Source organism: Orcinus orca, chromosome 8 (assembly GCF_937001465.1).
Source record: "Orcinus orca chromosome 8, mOrcOrc1.1, whole genome shotgun sequence".
NCBI lineage: Eukaryota > Metazoa > Chordata > Mammalia > Artiodactyla > Delphinidae > Orcinus > Orcinus orca.
In genome coordinates, this window is record NC_064566.1 from 8,370,290 (window position 1) to 8,392,962 (window position 22,673).

The following is a 22,673-nucleotide window of genomic DNA, read 5'->3' on the forward strand; positions in this document are numbered from 1 at the left end:
TGAAAAAGGGGATGTATCCCAGGGGACCCAAGTATGCGTGTAATGAGGCCCCTTCAGGGTTTGGAAGCAGGAAGGGCAGGCAGCATCTTTTCCCCTTTCCACAGTCTGGGTCTCCTCACCCTGTTCTGCATAGAGGGAGAGGATCGACGCAGCTTCAGCCACCCACTCTCAGACATCACCTAGCTGTCTATGAAATCCCGAAAAGTGTCAGGAGAGAGGATCTGATTGGCTTTGCATGCGTCAGGGTGACACTTCCACTGGACAGTCACCTCTAGGCCCTTAAGCTGGAATGTATGGAGGAAAGATGGCTGCTGGGGGCTCCCACTCTGGGTGGGGAGGGGTGAGCTGGGCAGAGAGCCAGAGGATAGCCAGCTCCTGCAGGACGGTGATGGACAGAATAGGAGAGATGGCCCCCAAAATGTGCCTTGCCCCTGTATTACTAGTATCTTGTTAGTAGCTGGAATGACAATATACTCTCAACATGAGTGACTAGACATCTTGTTTCTGCCATTCAGCATCCCTTCTTTTGTTAACTTCATATGGTTTTTCCTTATAGCATCCACCCTTCTCAGTCCACATGCTGACTCCTCCCGGAAAGGGCCTGTGACCCCAGGTACAGGGAGGTGGCACATCCCATGTGTTTGGCCACAGTGATGGGTTGAGGGATATACATGTGATTAAGCATGTGATCCAATTCAGGCCAATGAGAGTTAGACCTGGGATTTTGTTCACATTGCTGGAGAAAGGAAGATCTTTCTTTTCTGAGGGCCTTGAAGTGGCGAAGTAACAGGTCTGGAACTGCTAGGGGCCATCATTTGAAAGACCTGTCCGAAAGGGAACCAGGGAAGCAGGGTAAAAACAAAGAGAGAGGGACTTCCCTGGTGGTCCCGTGGTTAAGACTCTGTGCTCCCAATGCAGGGGACCCGGGTTCAATCCCTGGTCAGGGAACTAGATCCCACATGCCGCAACTAAGAACCCGCATGCCGCAACGAAGGTCCTGCATGCTGCAGCTAAAGATCCCGCATGCCGCAGCTAAGACCCGGTGCAGCCAAATAAATAAATAAATGTTTTTAAAAAAATAAAAAAATAAAAACAAAGAGAGGGAGAGACAGAGAGACACTAAGATCATGGTGACACTACTGAGCCTTGGGTCAAGTCATGTCTGAAGACAGCTCTTCTGTAGTTTTCAGTCCCATGAACAAATACACCCTCTCCCCGCCTTAAAAAAAATACTGAACCAATTTAAGTTGTGTTTTCCATCAATTACCAATAAAAGTGTGCTGACTCATACTGAGACAGGATTAATGAAACATTAAGTAACCACCGGAATGTTCTGTGTTGGATGACAGGTTATAGAAAAGGGACAAAGAAATCCCACGTCTGATGTTGTTTGTTTTTTATAAAGCAAGCATTTTATAAAGCAAATATTTATTTATTTTTGGCTGCGTCGGGTCTTAGTTGCAGCACATGGGATCTTTTCATTGTGGTGTGGGGGCTCTTCGTTGTAACACGCAGGCTTCTCTCTAGTCGTGGCACGTGGGCTCAGTAGCTGTGGCGGGCTTAGTTGCCCCGCGGCATGTGGGATCTTAGTTCCCCGACCAGGGATCGAACCCGCATCCCCTGTATTCTTAGCCACTGGACCAACAGGGAAGTTTCCCACATGTCTGGTTTTGACACATTTAAGAGGGACAGGGATGAAGGCCTTGCTGGTCAGTTATTTTTTTTTTTTTTAATTAATTTATTTAGTTTTTGGCTGCGTTCGGTCTTCGTTGCTGCGCGTGGGCTTTCTCTAGTTGCAGCGAGCAGGGGCTACTCTTTGTGGCAGTGTGTGGGCTTCTCATTGCGGTGGCTTCTCTTTGTTGCGGGGCACAGGCTCTAGGCACGCGGGCTGCAGTAGTTGTGGCTCGCGGGCTCTAGAGCTCAGGCTCAGTAGTTGTGGCACACGGGCTTAGTTGCTCCGCGGCATGTGGGATCTTCCCCGACCAGGGCTTGAACCCGTGTCCCCTGCATTGGCAGGCGGATTCTTAACCACTGTGCCACCAGTGAAGTCCCTCAGTTACTTCTTGTTCCCTGTTTCTGCTCAGGGCCGGGTCAGGGAGTTGGACCACTATGAGACTTGTCTCTCCTTAGTGGGGTGAAGTAGAGGGAAGACTAAAATCCTCAAATGTTTATGCCAGATCAGGAGGGTAGGACACTGAGACCATCTTGAAGGCATCCCCACAATGAGGAGCTGGGGACCCAGCAGCAGGCCAGCTTCTGAGGCTGGTTCTGAGGACCTTTTGATGCATCTATGGTTTTCTGCACTAGTGGGAACTCAAGCCACTTGAGCCATGGTCCTTAGAGTTATTCTTCCTTTGGCACCAACAGGTAAGAATACGAATGCCATCCTGTATTTTCTGAGTGATCACGTCACCCCAATAAATAGTTATACAGCCTGGGCATTAAGAATGTTTCACTGGGGGTGGGGGGAGTGGGAGGTACAAACGATTGGGTGTAAGACAGGCTCAAGGATGTATTGTATAACACAGGGAACATAGCCACTATTTTGTAATAACTATACATGGAAAGTAACCTTTAAACACTGTATAAAAACAAAAAGTTTTTAAACTTAAAAACAAACAAATGAAAGAGTGTTTCATTGGACCAGCTCCTCCAGAATCAGAATCAGAAATCAGAATGTGAGACCTAGGGTTTTCATCTGTGAGTCCACCTCAGTGGTGAGATCTGTAACAAACATTCAATAAACAAGAGTTGAATGAATGAATAAATGAATGTGTTTGAGAATAAACTTGTAGTGTGGGTAAGTGCAAGAAATTTTGAAAGTTCCAGAATGATAAGTATGGAGTAATTCCACTTAGTTAAAGCTTAAAAACATGTAAGTCATTGATTTATATTGTTTATGAATACGTGGGCAGTGAAAGTACTGGAACTTGTATGGGAAGGATAAGCAGCAGCTTCAGGAAGGGTGAACTTGTGGAGGGAGGAGGGAGATGGGGCAGGAAGGCTTGTCTTGCAGCTTCAACTGCCTCTGTGATATTTTCTTTCTTAAAAAATGCTATGTAGGGGGCTTCCCTGGTGGCGCAGTGGTTGAGAGTCCGCCTGCCGATGCAGGGGACATGGGTTTGTGCCCCGGTCCCGGAGGATCCCACATGCCGCGGAGCGGCTGGTCCCGTGAGCCATGGCCGCTGAGCCTGCGCGTCCGCAGCCTGTGCTCCGCAGCGGGAGAGGCCACAGCAGTGAGAGGCCCGCGTATCGCAAAAAAATTTAAAAAAAAAATTAAAAAAAAAAAAAATGCTATGTAGCAGATACATCAAAATGTTTACAGTTGTTAAAGCTGGGAGGTATGAGAATATGTACATAGGTACTTATATAATTTTTTTCTGTATGTTTGAAATATTTTATAATTAAAAAAAGTGTTTTTAAGTGTCAGGGTTTTAGAGACTGGGAGGCTGGAGTTTAAGTCTTCTTTTCACCAGTTACTAGCTGTGTTTTGGACAAGTTACTTCCTTTCTCACCTGTGACTCTCCCTCTTGGGATATGTCACATCCTCTTCACCTGCAATGAACACTCGACTAAGTTAACACTGGGAAACAGCTTTTGCCAGTTTTCTCTTCTCTAAAAACAGAGACATTATTGGCTGTTTTATTTGCAAATTTGAGTGCCTGGGGTTGAAATGCCTCCCCTCTCTCTCCCCTCAACACGCACATATAAAGTTTGAAGTTTACCTTACACCTGGAGATAATCTTTAGGTTTGAAATTCCTTTGGAGTTTTACAAGGGATGATTTAATGTACAGTCTACATGGAAAGTCCCTTTGACGTTCATAGGCTATATGACCCATTGACTTTTGTTCTTTGGAAGGGTTTAGGTCTGCCCCCTAGAGAACACCGAAAACCTACTTTTCTGAACCTGTTCTATAGTCCTGAGACATTTCGAAGAGTAGAATCTAGAATTTGTGGCAAATTTGGGTCTAGTGAGGTGAATGTTATTTGCGGCCTGAAAAACTTCCTTTAGGAACGCTCTTCACAGTACCCCCTTCTAGTCACTAGGGAGGCCCTTCCTTCAACTGGACTCCAGAGGAGCCACTGAGGCCCTGGAAAGACACTCCAATTCTGCCCCGAGAGACTGTGGCTCTAGCAGGCTGGGACCAGCCACCCTATGGAGCCTGCGGTGCTGCCGGCTGAGGACCACAGACGGTGGCCTAAGCATCTGTGTCAGAGAATGGAGGGGAGGTGGCCTGGTGCAAAAACGAGTTCTGGCTTCCATACAGGCTCCAAGGTCTCCACTTGTGACCTCATTCTGTCTCCGCCCTCAAATCTGTCTTTCTTTTTCTATCCCTGCCCTTCCAGTGCAGATACTGGGAGTTAGCCAGGCTTTTCTCTTGCCATCACATTCCATCAGTCACCACGTCCTGTAGGTTCTACCCTCTTAATATAGCTCAATCTAGGACCACTGCTGGCATCTACAGGGCCTTTGTTAGAAATTAGTTAAAAGGGCCCTCTCTGGGGACTTCTCTGGTGGTCCAGTGGGTAAGACTCCACGCTCCCAAGGCAGGGGGCTCGGGTTCCATCCCTGGTCGGGGAACTAGATCCCGCACGCATGCTGCAACTGAGAAGCCCACATGCCACAACTAAAGATCCCGCATGCCGCCACGAAGGATCCTTCATGCCACAACGAAGATCCCGCGTGCCGCAACTAAGACCCAGCGCAGCTACACTAAATAATACAATAAATATTTTTAAAAATCACATTCATTTAAAAAAGGGTGGGGTGCTTCTCTGTGCTAGTGAAATAGGAAAAGATGCTCGCTGTAGGTGGAGGCAGCTTTCAGGTACACGCTTGGCTAACAAATAGCTTGTGGGTGAGAAGAGGGGCACCGTCCTCCTGGCTCAGCTGGGGGCACAGGCGGCACTTCACACCCCCCTCCAGTGTCTCTGTGTGCAATGAAGATGGTACCACGATGCGCTGGGACCCTGCTCAAATCTTCGGCTTCCTCTCCATGCACCCTGTAGCTGCTGCCTTACAGCCTTTCTGTGGCTGGCGTGGACGGCTCCAACTGTGTCCCGTCTTTCTCTCTCTTCTCGCCCTCCTCCCTTCTGTTCTCAGGGCTGCCTGCTGGCTGCCCTGCACACTGGCTCCAGGCACTCCCCAGGCCTCCGGGACAAACGCGGACTCTCAGCAAGGCACCCGAGTCTCTCGTCCCTGCTCTTTCCATTTCCTTTTCTGCCTCTCCCACCGGAAATCTTCCTTCACCCCAGAGCTTCCCTGCTTCTATTTCTCATCCTGGCAATACCTCCTGGCCTTTGAAGACTTGGCTCAAGCCATACCTTCCTTAAGAAGTCTTCCCCAGTTGGTTGGGTAGCCTCTCCCCTGGCACTTGTCACCCTGTATTGCAATCAAGGCTGGCTAGACATTGGGCACTGGGAGAACAGTGCCTAGAGCCCTTGATAATCTTAGGGGCTCATGAAAATATTTTAACTTATTTAAAAATCAGAAGAAAAAAAGAACCTTAAGGGTCAAAGAAAGTGTTATTTTTTCTCACATCAGAAAAAAAAAATTGTAGGGCCCATAAAAATCCATTAAATCATTTTTCCTTTCCTTTTTCCTTTTTCTTTTTTTTAGAGGAAGATGCCCATGGAGGCAAAAGTACCTAGGACCCATGAAAAGTCTTAATGTGACCCTGACTGCCATTGTCCACCCAGTAGACTGAGAGTTCCTAGGAAGTGGGGAATGGAACCTCCCAGAGCCGTGCTATGTAATCTTTAAACCTCTGTATCCCTAGCCCAGTGCTACATACTCAGGACTGGCTCAGTCAATGCTTTCTGAATAAGTGGATAAGTAAATGAATGAATGGACTTGAGTGAGATGCTTGACTCTGAGTCTCCATTTCTTCATCTGCAAAGCAAAGCTTCATCTTTGTAGGGTGGCCGTGAGGATCAGTTGGTGAGTGGAAGATGCCTTGGACCTGTGGAGCTTGGAGCGGGTCCTGAAGCTACGCAGGACGTGAGCAAGGAGAGGAGCCAGAGGTTGTTAAAAATGGCTCTAGGTGGTGTCCATACCTTTTTGTTGGTAACAAGCAAAATTATCCTATTTATACACAGAGAAAAAGAACCGGAAGGACATTTACCAAAAGTGTCTCTCAGTGGCCAGCTCTGAACTTGGGCTGTCTTTGTAATTGTTTAAAAAACATACTTAGGAACACGGGGAGGCCAGGTCTGTGTCTTATTTTCCTTTTGTGTCCCTGGCCGGGCATAGGCGAAGGACATATGAATAAGGGAATCCCCCATCTCATGGCCCCATCTGGTACCACATCAGCACCAGGGCCCCTGGTGGGCACCCAAGTGGGTGGAGTGCAGCAAGGCCAGTAGTGGAGAGAGCAGAGCTGTAGGACGGAGACTGTTTACCCAGGGTGATGTCTCTCGCAGGCCATCATGGGGACTGAGGAAGAGATGGGACAACATCTCCAATGGGACAGACACCTTTTAGACACTTCAAAAATTTTAGTTCCTGGTCCCTCTTCACGAACACTTAGGAAAGCAGGCTTCCTGTGTCCCAAGTAATTTAATATTTCCTATGGCTCCCCAAGGACTGGAATCGTTTCCTTTTTATAAGCTGTGGGTGCTAAGTCAGAAACAGTATCAGATTTGCACACCTTGCTCACTGCTGTCTGCCCAGCGCCTGGGAGCATGCTGGCACACAATAGGTGTAGAGTGAGCAAATGAATGTGTCAAGAGTGACTTCTTTAACGGGTTGCTGGGCACCTCCCCGAAGAAGAGAATAAAACCCACCTCTAAATAATGAGACCCTGTATGGCCTCCCGCACCCTGTAATTTGGATCTCTAGGAATCGCCTTTGTTGTGGGCGACCAACCACAGGCACAGAAAGCACCTGCTTCTCCAGCCGGTCCTCGAGGAAGGACTCCAGGCTGCCGTGCCCCTAGCTGCTTCTCCAGGTCCCTTCTCTCCGCTTCTTGGGACCTGGGGCTTCCGAGGCATCCCGGGGCTCGCAACCAGGGTCCGTCCCAGAGCTTCCCAGCCGTGGTGGCGCGGGTCCCCAGGTGCCCGACTCCCCGCCCGGGGACAGCGTTCTTCCCTTCCTCGTGCGGGGCAGAGGGTCCGGGACCGCGTCTAGGGCCTCGTGTCGCACCCCCAGGCCTGCGGGGGCAGAAGCCTGAGTCACGGCGGCGCACGCCCTCCCCTCTCGGCTTCCATCCTGGGGCCACCTCCGCCCGGCAGCGTCGGGCCCCGGCGCAGCCCGCTCTCCGCGGTCTACTGCGCGCCCCCTCTCCTCGGCCTGAGTCTCTGCGGCCGCGGTCCCCGCCCCGGCCAGCTCCGGGGGAGCTTGGCCCGTCCGCCCTCCAATGCTGAAGGCCGAGCTCCCAGCGCTCCCGGGCTGCTCCCGCGGGAGGGGGCGCGGTCGCCCCCGCGGCTCCACCCTCTCTGCAGGGACGCGGCCATCTGGGGCCCCTGCCAGTCGTGTCCGCTCTGGGGCCCGCGCCTAGCTCGCGCGGGAGGAGGCAGTCCCTGGCAGGGACCGGGGCCTCCCCACCGGGCGACCCCCTTGCCAGCGCCTGTGCGGGGAGCCGGGCGCTTAGATGCCCCGAGGGGGCAGTGGCTGCGAGCCGAGCTTGGGTGGAAGCGCGTCGCAACGGACGCGGCGCCCCTGGCCGCCTCGGTGACCCTTCAGGAGCCGGGACCCGAGCCCCGGAGACGGCGGCGCGGACCCGCGAGGACGGCGAGGTCCGTGCTCCTAACGTCCGCGGCGGGCGAAGGCTGCAGAGCCTCGGTCGGGCTGGTCGCCTCATGCCTCTCCCCCCAGCCCCCCGCGAGCTGGCAGGAGGAAATAGCGCGCGGCCCCTTTAAATTTACCCAGGAGCCCTTAAAGGAGCCCCAGGGGCCCCAGACAGGAATCCCCACCCCGGTCCAGCCCGCGCCGCCGAGCTAGCAGTCAGCCGTCCGTGCGGCCGGCCGCCCAGTGCATGCGCCCCGCGCTCCGGGGCCCCGCGCACCGAGCGCCGCGCGCGGGCCGCCGCCGGCCCCGCGGCCCCGCGCCCTGCCGCCCCGGGGCCCCGCTCCGCAGCGCAGCGCATGGAGCCTGGCGGGGACCACCGGAGCCGGAGCGGCGGCGGCAGGGGCGGCCCCGGGCCAGCAGCGGCCTCGGCACGGGGCCGACGGCTGCCGCCCGCCGGATCGAGCGGCGGCGCGGAGCCCGAGGAGGACGACGGCGGTAAGAGTTGGCTGGGGCCGGCGGCTCGGGCGGGGGCCCCGGCATGGGGGAGGGGAGGGCTGCGGCTCCGGGCTCCGGGCCCCTCTCCTCCGCCGAACAAAGGGGGGGACGCGGGCAGGGCGGCCGGGGGCGCCACCTGGCGGGCGCGGATGGCGACTGCAGGGCCAGCGGGGGAGCCCCCCGCCCAGCTCCCGGGGTTGGCCCGCGGGGCTCGGGCGGATTCCCTCCCCCTTAAAGGGCCCCGCGGCCCCCGCCTTGGAGGCCAAGCTGGAGGGGCCCCAGAGGGCCTGGCCAGGCGCCGCGGGGCTCGCGCTCTAGGCTCTTGGACTTGCGGCCCCCGCCCCTTTCTCTTTCAGACTCCCAGGTGGTCTCCCTTATCCGGCTGTCTCTTAAAAGTCTGCCCAGACCTTGGGTCCCTTTCCGGGCTTCCCACCAGAGGAACTGGGCTGGGGACTCCGCTGCTTTAAGTTGGGCTGTCCTCTCCTCTGTGGCCTTGCCTAGAGAAAGGAACCCTTTTTCTTTTTCCCTACGTTCTCCCTGGGAAAGAGCACGGCTTACGCCTCTTGGGGACCTACCAGTACCTTCCCCACGGCGGGCAGTCCTTAAAGGGATGGGCTCGCCCACAAAGGCATACACCCCCTCCAGTCCGCGCGTTACCCCCTCCCTTCTTTTCAGAAATTTTGCCACAATTTGTCAGCTATAGGGGGACCAGCCAGTCCTCTTCGTTTGCTCTCAGAGGAGACTGTTTTTCTTCATCCCTCTGCTTCATGGTCAAAGCCTTAAGACCCTGAAGACTGTCCAGGCTAGGGAGACTCAGCCCTAATCCCCGAGCTCCCCTCCCAGAAATTCCCCATCCCCTTTTGTTTTTAAAGAATCCCAGCTCCTCCCCTTTTTTCGGCTCTTAAAGCGCCAGTCCACCTTAGACTAACATCCAGCGCTGGAAGGATGCTCAGAGACCAGCTAGCTATCCAGTGCCTTTGCAGACAAAGACGCTTAGGCCCAGAGAGCGGACATGACCTGTCACAGGTCACAGAGCAAGTTACCAGTGAAGCCAGGAGTCGAACCCAGGTTTCTGACTCTGAAACTAGTGTTTTCTTTTTCTTTGGATCTACTTACACCGAAACCAAACAAAAACACAGTGATGACAGGAGCCCTCTCTGATCCTGCCTTTTGTTTCCCAGACCGGGGGATTCTCCACTGGGAGAATGATCACACCTGTCTCTCCAGCCTATTTGTCCAGGAGACCCTTTTCTAAATAAAGTAAGGTCCAAAGTGTAGGGAAAGTGGGGGACTGCTCAGTGTCTCTATTTGGCAAAAGGGAACACCACTGGGTTGGTGGCCTCTCCACTGACTGCCCTCTGATTGCTGGGCAGTGGCCGGCTCCCGGCCAGAGCAAAAAATAAATCCCCAGAAAGACTTAATGGACTCCAGTGGGTGGTGGCCACTCCCTGCTGCAGAGTCTTCAGTAGCCACTCTGGTGGCCCTCCTGCCGTCGTCATCCCCTTTCAGTCATCGGCTCTCCCAGACTCTAGGAAAGTCAGAGTCCTAAAAACTCCTTTCTCTGGAGGTGCTGACAGCTTTGTCATGGGGATCCCTCCTGTGGGTCTCTAAATTTGGGGAACTGACAATGCTTAGTGCCCCTTAAAATGGGATTCTCAGGAGGGTGTATTTGAGGCATTATTGGAAAAAGGGAGAAGATCATCTTTGGGTGGGGCCTTCCTGGCTGGGGCCTTGGGCAGTGGGTCCTGTGCGCAGCCCTGGACGCAGACAGATGCCCCCTTTGTTCTTCTCACCCCGCTGCGGCTGTAACCGCCCTGGCATGCTGCTCTCCTGGCTGTACCCCTACAGCTCTCATCCAGAAAGGGGGCCTTGCCCAGCCTGCTGCCTCCTTGGCCTTCGGCCTTCACCTTATTTTTTGAAGTCAGAGCTGTGCCCTGCATTCTTTTGTTCTTGAGCCTCTCTTAAAGGGGTCTTGCTCTCTGTAAAGGACCAATGTTTTGACGCCCTGCTCTCCCACTTCCCTTTTATTGCTGTTGCCATCCCTTTCCTGCCCCTGAATGACCTCTCTCCCACCTCCCTTCTCTTGCAAAATCGAAGCCCTAGGTTCTTTCCCTGGAAATCAGGGATTGAAAAACTGTCTCCCTTTCCCCCTCTTCAGGGCAAGATCTTCAGCTGGAAGGGGGTGCCTTGGGGAGCTGGGGGAGTGCCCCCCTGCCCTCCTCCAGGGCTAGGGGACCAGCATCCTCAGGCAGGAAATACTCAGACCACTGTGAGGCCCGGGCCTCGAGGCCTGGAAAGAGCCGCATCCCTGGCCGTGACCACCGGCGCTACTACCACGACCACTGGCGGCTGGAGTACCTGATGGACTTCAACCCTGCCCGTCACGGCATGGTGTGCATGGTGTGCGGCAGCTCCCTAGCCACTCTCAAGCTCAGCACCATCAAGCGACACATCCGCCAAAAGCACCCCTACTCCCTGCATTGGAGTCCCCGGGAGAAGGAAGTCATCAGCAACAGCTGGGATGCCCACCTGGGGCTGGGGGCCTGTGGAGAGGCTGAGGGCCCGGGGGCCCAGGGGGCTGAGGAGGAGGAGGAGGAGGAGGAGGAAGAGGAGGAGGAAGGGGCTGGCCTCCAGGCTTGCCCTCCCAAGGGCCCAGGTAACGTAGGACATGGGGAAGCAGGGGCGTGGGTAGTGGACGGGGCCGGGTGGGGACAGCCTGGGCTTCTTAGCCAACTAGCTGGTTTTCTGGAGCAAGTTTTTGCTCCTTTTTGGGGTGAGGTCTGTCTATTGGACAGTAGTGCGGGAGAGACAGTGGGATTAGGGGTCTAACCACTAACCACTCTGTGGTTTTAGAAGGATCCAGGGAGTGGAGGCTGGGGAGAGAGGCCGGGGAAGGTCTGGGAGCCGAGGGCACTGGAAAGGTATGACTGACAGTGAAGTCTAGGGAAGGGGCTAGAATGTGGGTCTGGGGGAGGAGTCAGGTGGGCTGAGGGTTTGTGTTCAGGAGGATTAGGGGATGGAGGAGTGAAGACCTGAGGGGAGAGGAAGGGCAGGGGGAAGCTTAGGCAGAGGGCTCAGAGTCAGAGTGAGGGAGAGCCTTATGGATGGAGGACCTGGCTGTGGTGGTGGGGGCTCCCCGGGAGGGCCAGCATCTCAGTTCCTTCCCTTCCTCCAACCCTTTCAGGCAAAGCCCCAGCTGGTGGGGGCGGCCGGCGCCAGCGGCGAGGGGGCCCAGGGGCACCCCGGGCTCGGCGTCGGCGCCTGTCTGCCTCCCGGAGGGCTGGGGGCAGCAGGGGGCTGGGTGCCCGGCGCCTGGAGCGGAGGCTGAAGGAGTCCCTGCAGAACTGGTTCCGGGCAGAGTGTCTCATGGACTATGACCCGCGGGGGAACCGGCTGGTGTGCATGGCCTGTGGCCGGGCACTACCCAGCTTGCACCTGGATGACATCCGTGCCCACGTGCTGGAGGTGCACCCCAGCTCCCTGGGGCTCAGCGGCCCCCAGCGCAGCGCCCTGCTGCAAGCCTGGGGTGGCCAGCCCGAGGCACTGTCTGAGCTCACCCAGTCCCCACCAGGTGCGAGGCCCATCCCAGGGCCAGGACCCCATCATATAAGGGCTGCAAAGTGAGGTCTGTGGCCAGAACCGGGAGGGACTCATCCCCCCCTACACACACATGCACACAGATGCACACACACCCGGGAGGACTCATTCCTCGCGCGCACACACACACACACACACACACCCCGGGAGGACTCATTCCCCCCCTACACACACCCACCCACACCCACACCCACACCCACCCACCCACCCACACACACACACACACACACACACACACACACGGGAGGACTCATTCCTCCCCTACACACACGCACACACACACACTCCCTCTCTCTCTGGTTGGGCCCTCTAGCTTAGGGCTGGGGTGTGGAGCAAGGGACCCTGTCTGTGTGGGTAAGGGCAACCCAGCCAGCAGGCTGAGCCCCTCTCCCTCACCCCTTCCCCAACAGACGATGACCTCGTCCCCCAGGACCTGACCAGAAAGAGCCGGGACTCGGCCCCCGCTGCTGGAGCCCCCTCCTCTCAGGATCTCAGCCCCCCAGACGTAAAGGAAGAGGCTGGCTGGGTCCCTGAGAGGCCCGGGCCCGCAGAGGAGGAGGAGCTGGAGGAGGGCGAGAGGGTGGGGATCCCGGGCCGGTCTCCGCGGGGCCGCGACCACCGCCGCCACTACCAGGAGCGCTGGCGGCTGGAGTACCTCATGGAGTTGGACGGCGGCCGGCGCGGCCTGGTGTGCATGGTGTGCGGGGGCGCGCTGGCCTCGCTCAAGATGAGCACCATCAAGCGGCACATCCGCCAGCGCCACCCGGGCTCCACGCGCCTCAGCGGGCCAGTCAGGGCCCTCATCGCCCAGGAGTGGAGCGAGAAGGCCGCCCACCTTCTGGCCTTGGGGCTGCCCTGCCCCGAGTCCCCCAGGGACCCTGCCGCCCCCAGCACAGCCGCAGCCTCCGAGGAGGGGGGAGGGGAAGAGGAGGAGGAGCCAGAGGAGGAGGAGGAGTGGTGGGGTGAGCTGGCGGAGGGCCAGAGCAGGTGGAGAGGGAGAGGGGCCAGGGCAGAAGGGGGTGGGGAGAGTGGAAGGTCGAAGGGGAGAGGGGAGGGTGGGACAGGGCAAAGTGGGGGTTACGAAGCCCAGACGCTCCAATGCGGTCCTTTGTTCCGTCCTAGGCGACGTCCCACTTTCCCCTGGAGAACCGTCGGAGCGGCCCGCCGAGGAAGAGGAGGACGATGAGGACGGCCCAGAGCCCGGGGGACTCGCTTTCCCACCCCTGCCGCCGCCGCCTCCCCCGCCGCCGCCGCCCCCGCCCCGCAGCCGAGAGCAGAGGCGGAACTACCAGCCGCGCTGGCGGGGCGAGTACCTGATGGACTACGACGGCAGCCGGCGCGGCCTGGTGTGCATGGTGTGCGGGGGCGCGCTGGCCACGCTCAAGGTCAGCACCATCAAGCGGCACATTCTGCAGGTGCACCCCTTCTCCATGGACTTCACGCCCGAGGAGCGCCAGACCATCCTGGAGGCCTACGAGGAGGCGGCACTACGCTGCTACGGCCACGAGGGCTTTGGACCGCCCGCCCCGGCACCGCGCGACGGCGGCGCGGACCTCAAGGCGGGCGCCGTGTGTCGGGCGTAGAGGACTCGCACTCGAGGGGCCGTGCCCGGCTGGGAGCCCCAGCTTCCCGCGGCCCTGGCCGCTGCCGCTGCCCCCCGCTGGCCGGGCCGGGCGGAGATTCGGGATTGGGTGGGGGTCTCCGGCTTGCGCTCGGTTCCAGAGAGTTCCCCAGGCTAGTCGGGGCGCCGCAGGAATCGCGCTCTCTTCTCGGACCCGGAGCCCAGGCCCTCGCCGCTCAGGGCCTCACGTTCCTGAGAAGCCACAGCGTTTGCACGGAGAGCTTCCGGGCCGCGGCCGCACCCGCGAGGCGATCCTGTGCCAGGCCGGGACGGGGGCACCGACAGTCAGTATTAGGGCCCCAAGTAGGTGGGGGAGGCAGAAAGGACGCACCGACCCGTTTTCACGGCCGGGGGTCCAGCTCTCAGAGCTGTACGTCGGCAGGCACGGCTCCCGGGTCGGGGCGGCTGCTGCCCAGTCGTTACTGGCTTTCTCGACCGCTCCGGGGCCTGGACTGCGGACGAGGGCCTTCCTCGGGAGGAGAGGCCACGGGGCTGGGGAGCCAGCCCGCCAGCCCGCCAGCCCGCGGTGAAAGCGCGTAGTACCGCGGGTGGTCGGGCGGGGCGGTGGCCCGGGGCGGGGGCGGAGCTGGGCCGGGTCCCGCCTGCTGTGCCTGCCTCCGGGGCGGGCTCTCCGAGGACCGCCCCACCCGCCTCCCCGGCCCCTACCACGGCCGCCCGCACCGAGATCTTCTTGTAAAGGGATTAGCACTTTTTTCTTTTGCTCCTCTCTTGCTCCGAAGGCCTCCGTTTACCCTGAGCTCAGTCAGGCGCTCCTGCTTCAGCGCCCGTCAGTCCGAGCCCGGGGCACTGGAGGTCCCGGCAGTTGGCGTTCTGTTCCTGTCCCCTTTTGTACGCGGTGGACGCGCCACCCGTTCTCAGCCCCCAGGGCCTGGGGCCGGGCCTCGGCCTTCGTTTCTCTTCCCCGCGGCAGCGCCAGGTCCTGAGGGGCCGGGAGTGGGCCCCACGATCTCCCAGGCAGGTCCGAGAGGGATGTGTAGATTCATTCTCCTGTGGAGAACAGGTGGCCCCGAGATCAGGCCCTTTTTGCTCTTTGTATTTTATTTTGAAACTGTATTTAATGCTTTTATATGAGAGGGGGAGGGGCGGGAAGAGAGCTGTCCGTCACCCTTATGTGCAAATGTCTTATTTATTATGCGTGTATCAGAGATAAGCTGTGAGGTGGTGGAGGAAGGACCTAAAGGGAGGAGGTGCGAGGAGGCGCGGATGGGAGGACCCCAAACATCATAGACTAATGTGTGCCTCACCGGGGCCCCTCCTCGGAGTCTCTGGCACCCACTGTCTGCTCTTCACATAGGCCAGTTCCTTTGGTCTTAAAGCCTGAGAGTGGGGAGGTCAGCGGGTTGGGACTTAAGGGCTGGGTCTGGAGGGGAAGGGGCCCTGGCACCTGGGGCCAGGAGCTGCCTCTGTGGGTGGGAAAGCAGACAGCAAAGAAGCCCTTCCTCTCATCCCAGTGCCCCCAGGCCAGAGCCCAAGGTTCAAGTGCCTCAGGCCCAGTCCCCTTGACTCTTCCTGATTGGGAATTGAATTTTATACCACGGATTTTATAGCATTTTTATATAATTCAAGATTGTCTGAGTTGGAAGGACCTTGGAGATCTAGTACCTGCCCCCACTCCTTTCACAGATAGGTAAAATGAAGCCCGGAAACTGAAATTATCACACACACACCAGGTAGGAATAGTACTAGGACTAGCATAAAAATCTCAACTCCCAATTCAGTGTTCTTTGCACTACACGGCCTCCCAATCTCTGGTGAGTTAAAATTTCTTTTACCATTAGGCCTGCCGAAGGATGACCTGTGCTGGGTGCTGCAGGCCCACAGCGCAGTTGTGGCCTCCCGGGGATGGCAAAGAACAGCACGCTTGTAACGAATGAGTATCCTATAGGGCAGCCTTGCCACCACTGGCTTCAGCTGGAGGGCACCAGCAGCAGCCTTCTCTGTCAGAACTCCCGAAGCAGGGCTGACTGCCGCCCGGCCCAAGGCCTCTCTACTGGGCAAGGCTCTGGTGTCCTGTTGTTGATGCCTCCAGGGGTTCAGGAAATAACTGCATGGGCTGTCAGTTGACTGAAAAGTGAATTCCTAGAGTGTCTGAACCTCCAGGTTTTTTGAGACAGTATTAAAAGCTTCAGAACAGGGATTATGGATGGCATCAGGTTGGACACTGCCATTCTTTTATTTTCCTTCATGCACGTTGTTTTCAGATCCAGGAGTGTTGTGCCACTTTTGCTACTCTGCCTGTTCAAAAACAGTAGGCAAACTGGGGCAGTTATTATAGTCATCCAAGCCCTCTGCCGAAGTTCAGGTAAGCCAGGGCAGAGAGCAGGGTGGGAATGGTTTTTCCCCTCGATAGGGAGAGGACTTAGGAGGGCAGGAGCAGATGTCTTTAGTAAGCAGCAGCCCCAAGCACTCCACTGGTTCTCAGAAGTGGCCACCAGAACAGCATCATCCCATTAGGAACTTAGTAGAAAGGCAAATCCTTGGGCCCCACCTTGTAGATCAGAAACGGGGGTGGAGCCCAGCAGTCCGTTCCGAAAAGCCCTCCAGTGATCATAAGGCATGCTGAATGTCTGAGCACCAATGATCTAGAAAGTGCCACTGCAGTGGTTACTACTTTGCAGCTATAGCCTCATGAGTTAGGAGATTAGGTGGTCCCCATCTCTAGGTGCCTCCTCCTTGCCTTGGGAGTCTGATATGAACAGGTGAAGTTTCTTCATGAATTTTTTTTGTTAATGGTATGCTTGCTATTATGGCCAATATGTAAATGTTACTCTGAATACATATTTATATACCATGTTAGTGATATTATTTGAACATTTGTATGCGTATTTGTGAAGTTGTTTGCATCAGTTATTTTTTAAAAATTTCAGCCTAAGTTTTCTAAGAGGTATGTTGAATAAACTTTTCAAATCCAGCTTAAGGGTCATGGCAGCCTTAGTTTGGGGAAAGAGCTAATCCGAGACAAGTTCTTTCAGCAAAAACCTGATGGAAAAGTTTCCATTTGCCACGGTGATTGACTCTCATTTTAAGTACATTGTGACTGAGTTATAGGCTGCTTCATGTTGCAGGTGGGGGAACCTTCCTAGGTTGGTGTAAACTGGGACAACAGACCCCTCTGGCCCCCTTCCACTCATCATCTTTCTCCTAAGGTCATCTCTTAGAGGGTCTCTTATTTTCTTTCAGAAACCAAGTGCACAGTTTTGCTCTACTATGGAAATTCTACAGTCTTGGAAATCATTACCAGTATCAACTATTAGTCGCTTTTTAATGCCTCAAAAGTGGAGTGGGAATGGGGGCCAGTGGAAGCCTTGTTTGGTTCTTACTTTACCCAAACTGTGTATAAAGAATAAAGTTAGCAGAATGACACCACAGTCACTGTGTTCTTTTTTATTATTATTATTTTTATTAATACCACATCAATTTGCAGTTTTACAGGAACCAAGATTCAAGATTCAAGCTCCTTAGGCGCTACTGTACTTTTATGTTGCACGCACATACACGCACACACGGTTTTGTTAGTAATTTTTCACCTATAGATTTTTCTTAAAAAAACAAAAAATTCTTGTGTGGCACAAAGATCTGTCCAAATTAATCTAAACACAGCACTAATAAAACAAAGAGCTAGGTGTGGAGGCTTCCAGTGCAGAAAAAGGTCCTTTGGAGGGGAAGCCCCAAAAGATGATCAGTACACTTACTTCCTGGGAGGGCAAAGGATGGGGATGGAGAATGCATTCCCTACTATGACATGAAATCAGTTAAACATTTCAAAAGGAAAGGGGGCTAAGAAAATAAGCGAGTGGAGTAAGGCAAGGGTACCTTTTACCCGTCTAAATTCCTAAGTAATTTCCTCAACAAAGTAGAAGGAAAACTTCCTTACACTACCTTCTACAGAGCTGCACTGCTTTGGGACCGTCAAAGACTGTAGCCTTTAAAATCTCCAGTGCATATTCCCTCTGGATTATCACGACTATGAGTTACAACCTGAAGGAACTCACAGATGATTTTCTTTCAAATTTACTGAATTTTCATGTTGGAAAGGGAGGAAGACACTTATAAGTCTCAAATGGGAATCAAAGATTCCCAAACGCCCTCCATCTGATGTCAACGTGAACTGTTTTGTTGTCTTTTAATTGTGCACGGAGCCTGTCAACACAATCTGGCCCTGCCCGATCACCCTTACCTAAAGCTTCTTGGAAAACACTCTCAAAAGGTACCCTGTACCACAGTAGAGATGCCAAGACATTTTATGTGCCTGAAAATGAAAGGAACCCTCAAACAACACACACCCAATAAGCTAGCCTCCAAGTTAAAACTCCCTATGAATCACAAAATGCACTTCCTTACACTAATCTGTGACCTCTTAACCACAGACACAATCTCCTCTCAAGCCAGCTCAGCTTTGGTCCTTAGGGGAAAACGATGAGCACAGGTTAAAGATGTACCATGTGCAGGAGGAAAAGATAAAAGAGAAAAAAGGCCTTTGTGTTTCTGTAGTTCACCTCTTGAGAATGTCTCCCCACCATGGACTGAGACAGGATTACAATAACCCAATAACTGAGGAGCCCACATGCAGATTAATTTTTTTCTCTAACAAGTTTACAGCAGTGTACAGCAGTTACAGACATTTATTTTATAATAAGAAAAGTACAACCGTATTTATTAAACTTGAGGGTAGGAAAGAGGGAGGAAAGCCCATTCAGGAATAAGCTCTCAAACTAAAGCTCAGAACTGGTGTCCGAAAGAAATGACACAGACCCCACCGTCCCACATGGCGGAGCCTTTCCTCTCCTAAGGGGGAGCGGGAGTCGCAGCAGCACCCCTGTGCCCTCCTCCTCATCCTACTTTCCATCTTCATTCTTGGTTATCGGATGGCATTCTGAGAATCAGGAACTATCACTATCAACTATAAGTTATTCATAGAGTTGAAAGTTATATCGTTAAATGAAGAAGAAGAATATTAGGGGTAGCTGCTCACATTGTGGGGCAGGAAGATGGGATCACAGGGCGGCAAAAAACAACAAAACAACAACAACAAAGAGGGAAAGAATCCCATTCTTGTCCCCAGATAATTTCTTTATAAGTTAATCATTATTTCTTAACTTAAAAATAAGGGCAAAACTATGATGGAAAGCTATGTAAGACTGACTAGTCCTTGAAATTTGAATAGAAGAACCCAAGAGATGTGTTTTATTTTCCATTTTCTCCTTTACCTCCAATCTTTCCCCTCCTTTCTAGCTACAGGTAAAGCTCCACCATCATTATCCTATTAATTTGATTCTTTCTTTATTCTTTTGGGTTCTAAGATATCAGTTCTTTCTTAAGTCCAACAATGCTTGTGCTTGATACTGAGGGTAAAGGGAAAGGAGGGGAGAAAACACCAAATTAAAAAAAAAAAAAGCTTGGAATGCAGGCTCAAGCTGACACTGAGCACGGTTCCTTCATAGTACAAGTAACAACATTATAACTATTAAATGGTGTTTTAGTAACTGTTGCATTTCTGGTTTCCATGTACTTATTCTGCCTTTTTCTTTGCAATTCCAGGGAGTTTTGCTTGAATCCTATTGAGGAGAAGGAAAAAAAAAAGAGGGTGAAAATATAGACATTAGTTCTAGGTTTTTATTTTAACACTGATGCTAGAAGACACTCCTGGATTTACCAGAGCCATGTGAAAAACACTCCCATTTCCACAGGGCTTCCTCTGGATGAAAAGTGGCAGGGGCCGAGTCTGGCCTGGGATGAGCTGAGGAGTATACCAGGATCCGTCCCCCTCCCTGCTGCTGTGCCTGCTGCTGTGCCTGCTGCCTGTCCTCTTTCACTGCCTGAACCTCCTGGCTCCTTCACTGGGGGTTCCAGAGAAGAATGAGATGTATCTAGGCGTAATGCCTGCTGACCGTGCTCTACATGATGGCAGTGCAAGAGCCCCTTTCTCTTGGAATGCCAGGTTACCCATTAATGTCACAGAAGGAACCAGGAGTCAAGGGTCAAGGTCACACATAAAAAAACTACAGGGGCTGGCAATAGTTCCCCGCCCCTCACAGGACACTAAAGCTGTCCTTTATTTTGTGCACTGAGGTTACCCATCACTAAGGGTACCAAGGGACATTCACATCCCTCAGCTAATGTCAAAGCTACTCCCCACAAACGATACATCCCACCGAGTGGGCCAAATCAGCTCACACGGCTAATCAAGACTTCAGGTTTAAAGCTAAGTTATGATCATCTTTCACAATAAGGAGTAAACAGCAACCATATACAGATTTGTCCTAACTGCCCTTGTCTGGCTTGACCTCCAACGTCTACCTAAGAAAGCAAAAGAGCAGGTAAAGATCCTGGCATCAAGCCAGAGCTGTCTGGATACAGTGAAGATTTCCTCTTATCAAAGCTGGAAAAAGCACTAAAATTTGGGGTGTGAAAGGTGGGAGTGGGCACAAAGAGGATTTAAATGCTTGTGATGTTTTGTCTCTTAAAGAATATCTGAAGAAAACATGGAAAATATGGAAAAATATTAACATTTTAATTCAAAGTGCTGGGTTCCATAGTGTTTGTTACAAATAATTGAAAATAAAAAAGAAAAACAGTTCTGTGATATAAGGAGTCATGAATATGTCTACCAACATTTTATACTTGATTTAAATATTAAAGTGGTTAAAACAGAAGGATTTGATAGTCTCAGAAAAAAGAGGTAGCTTTGAACTTTAATACATTGATTTACTAAAATTTTTATTTCTGAAAAGGGAGGGAAGAGTTTGGCTTAAAATTGATATTTGTGAAAACTGGGGACTTCCCTCTTGGTCCAGTGGCTAAGACTCCACGCTTCCACTGCAGCGGGTGTGGGTTCGATCCCTGGTCGGGGAACTAATTACCTAATTTGCCACATGCCGCGTGGCATGGCCAAAAAATAAATAAAATAAAATAAAACTGATATTTTGAAAATAAATGAAGGTGAGTAGACAACCACGAACATTTAAAAACCGGTTCAAAAAGGCAGAGTGGCCCTAACTCCATCGATCCTTTTTAGTCTAAGATACAAGGCATGCTTTACAAAGAAGCAGATGAAATACTTTTTAGTAGAATCAAGCTATTAACCAAGGTTTTCTTTTTCCCCAGGGTAAAAATTACTTTCTTTGGCATTAGCATTTTACACAGGAGACTAAAAATAATTGGGGGAAAAGAAGTACATGTCATGATGAAATGTGGGACCTAAGCATACTCACTTTTCAACAATTGACTTGGTCTGATCGCGGACGATGCCAACATAGTGATCGATCTGGATCTTTAACGAAGAAAAGCAACTCAGTTGTGGCCACACACAGATTAACAATTTTCCTGAAGGTAATTTGTTTTTGTCTACTTTAACCATTTTTTAAAAACACTATGGAATATTCTGGAAAATGAAAATAGTGCTCAGTTTTAAAAAGTACTTGCTAGGTATTTCCTTCAGAGACACTGGAGTATATAGCATTTTCTGAATACTAGAAACTGTGTGTCTAATCTATATTCTGTAATCAGAAATGTGTTTTTACTCCTGGGTGAGACTAATTCATTTAATATCAAAAAGCCATGAATAGGGCTTCCCTGGTGGCACAGTGGTTAAGAATCCACCTGCCAATGCAGGGGACACGGGTTCGAGCCCTGGTCCGGGAAGGTCCCACATGCTGCGGAGCAACTAAGCCCGTGCGCCACAGCTACTGAGCCTGCGAGCCACAACTACTGAGCCCGTGTGCCTCAACTACTGAAGCTTGCGTGCCTAGAGCCCATGCTCCACAACAAGAGAAGCCACCACGATGAGAAGACTGCCACTGCAACTAAGAGTAGCCCCCACTTGCCGCAACTAGAGAAAGCCCGGGCGCAGCAACAAACACCCAACGCAGCCAAAAATAAATTAAAAAGTAAATAAATTTAAAAAAAAAAGCCATGAATAAAAGTCTGCTGATGCATGACTTAATCTATCAAGAATAACCTCATAGCATCTAGTATACTCTGTATACACCACTCTACAATGCAAACATCTGTTCATACTGATGGATTCCCACAATAGCCTTAACAGTTTAAGTTTCTTTTTAGACACCAGCTTCTACTTAAGCATTTTTTCAGCTTATTTTTTTGGAACTGATCCATGTGATAAAAACTCAAAAGGTGGGGACTTCCCTGGTGGCGCAGTGGATAAGACTCTGCGCTCCCAATGCAGAGGGCCTGGGTTCAATCCCTGGGTCCGGGAACTAGATCCCACATGCATGCTGTAACTAAGAGTTCACATGCCACAACTAAGGAGGCCACCTGCTGCAACTAAGACCCAGCGCAACCAAATAAAAACAACAACAACAACAAAAAACCCCTCAAAAGGCACACAGCAAGGTATAAGTTCCCTTCCTACCCTTATCTCTCCTAGACATTCAGCTTCTCTCCTTAAAGGAAACCACTATTACCAGTTTCTTACAGGCACCTGACCTATAAAATTAGACTGTAAAAATGGTTAGAAAAGGATTGCTCTGAACTTTCAATGCCTAAAAAATGAACTAAAATTACTCATACATCAACTGGCATATCTGATTAGAAACAGACAAATGCTTACCTTGTACTTCTCATAGACAACTGGAACACTGAAAATGAGCAGTTCAGCTATAAGACAGAATCATGAGACATGGCAAGTGTAAATGTGAGATGGTCACAAAGTCTCAAGACATAGGTAACAGGAACATTTTTCCTCATAAAATATAGGGAAACACAGATCTTCTTCAATATGAGAAATCCTGGCCAGAGCTCTCAATTAAGGACAGTTAGATACAGGTACACAGGCTTCCTTCTTTGTACTACAAATAATTTCCAAATTATGAAAATGATTTCTACAAATAAGATCCCCATATTTAAACCAAATCTAGACAACTCTCCTTTATTTCTAGCTGTCTGGATATTTCTTTTTAGGTAGGACCATTTAATAAACCTGTGGCCATAAACACAGATTCCTCTGAGGTCAAGGTCTCTATGGACGTTAAAGGCTGGGCCAATGTGGAAGGACTGGAGCAATGCTGACATCTATCTTTGCTCTTACTCTTACCAATTACTTCATAGAGCCTGGAGACATTTTCCTTGCCATCTTACCAAGAATCAGAAGGGTGATCCCATTGAAAACGGCACCAACGTAGGTCATCAGCCACATGAAGACAGCCAGCTGTGAAGGCCAACATCAGAGGGTTAAGCAGGAATAATCGTAA

General features: G+C 52.3%; 2 protein-coding genes across 4 annotated transcripts in view; one reads left to right on the top strand and one right to left on the bottom strand.

Annotated features, from left to right (window-relative positions):
* Positions 1–7,938: 7,938 nt before the first annotated feature.
* Positions 7,939–16,832, top strand: ZFTA (zinc finger translocation associated). The gene is made up of 5 exons (XM_004264258.3): positions 7,939–8,225; positions 10,384–10,881; positions 11,410–11,796; positions 12,233–12,784; positions 12,945–16,832. Exons 1-5 carry the CDS (start codon positions 8,087–8,089, stop codon positions 13,403–13,405), a joined length of 2,037 nt encoding a protein of 678 aa, XP_004264306.1. The 5' UTR covers positions 7,939–8,086; the 3' UTR covers positions 13,406–16,832.
* A 9-nt stretch (positions 16,833–16,841) lies between these two features.
* RTN3 (reticulon 3) overlaps positions 16,842–22,673 on the bottom strand; it is a 61,451-nt gene continuing 55,619 nt past the window's right edge. For all 3 annotated transcript variants that reach the window (XM_004264255.4, XM_033415112.1, XM_049713510.1), the window contains 4 exons: positions 22,561–22,630; positions 22,034–22,080; positions 20,676–20,734; positions 16,842–19,019 (listed from right to left, as the gene is read on the bottom strand). In XM_004264255.4, coding sequence (XP_004264303.1) covers positions 18,974–19,019; positions 20,676–20,734; positions 22,034–22,080; positions 22,561–22,630 — 222 coding nt within the window. In that variant the 3' untranslated portion in view covers positions 16,842–18,973. The remainder of the gene's footprint in view (positions 19,020–20,675; positions 20,735–22,033; positions 22,081–22,560; positions 22,631–22,673) is intronic.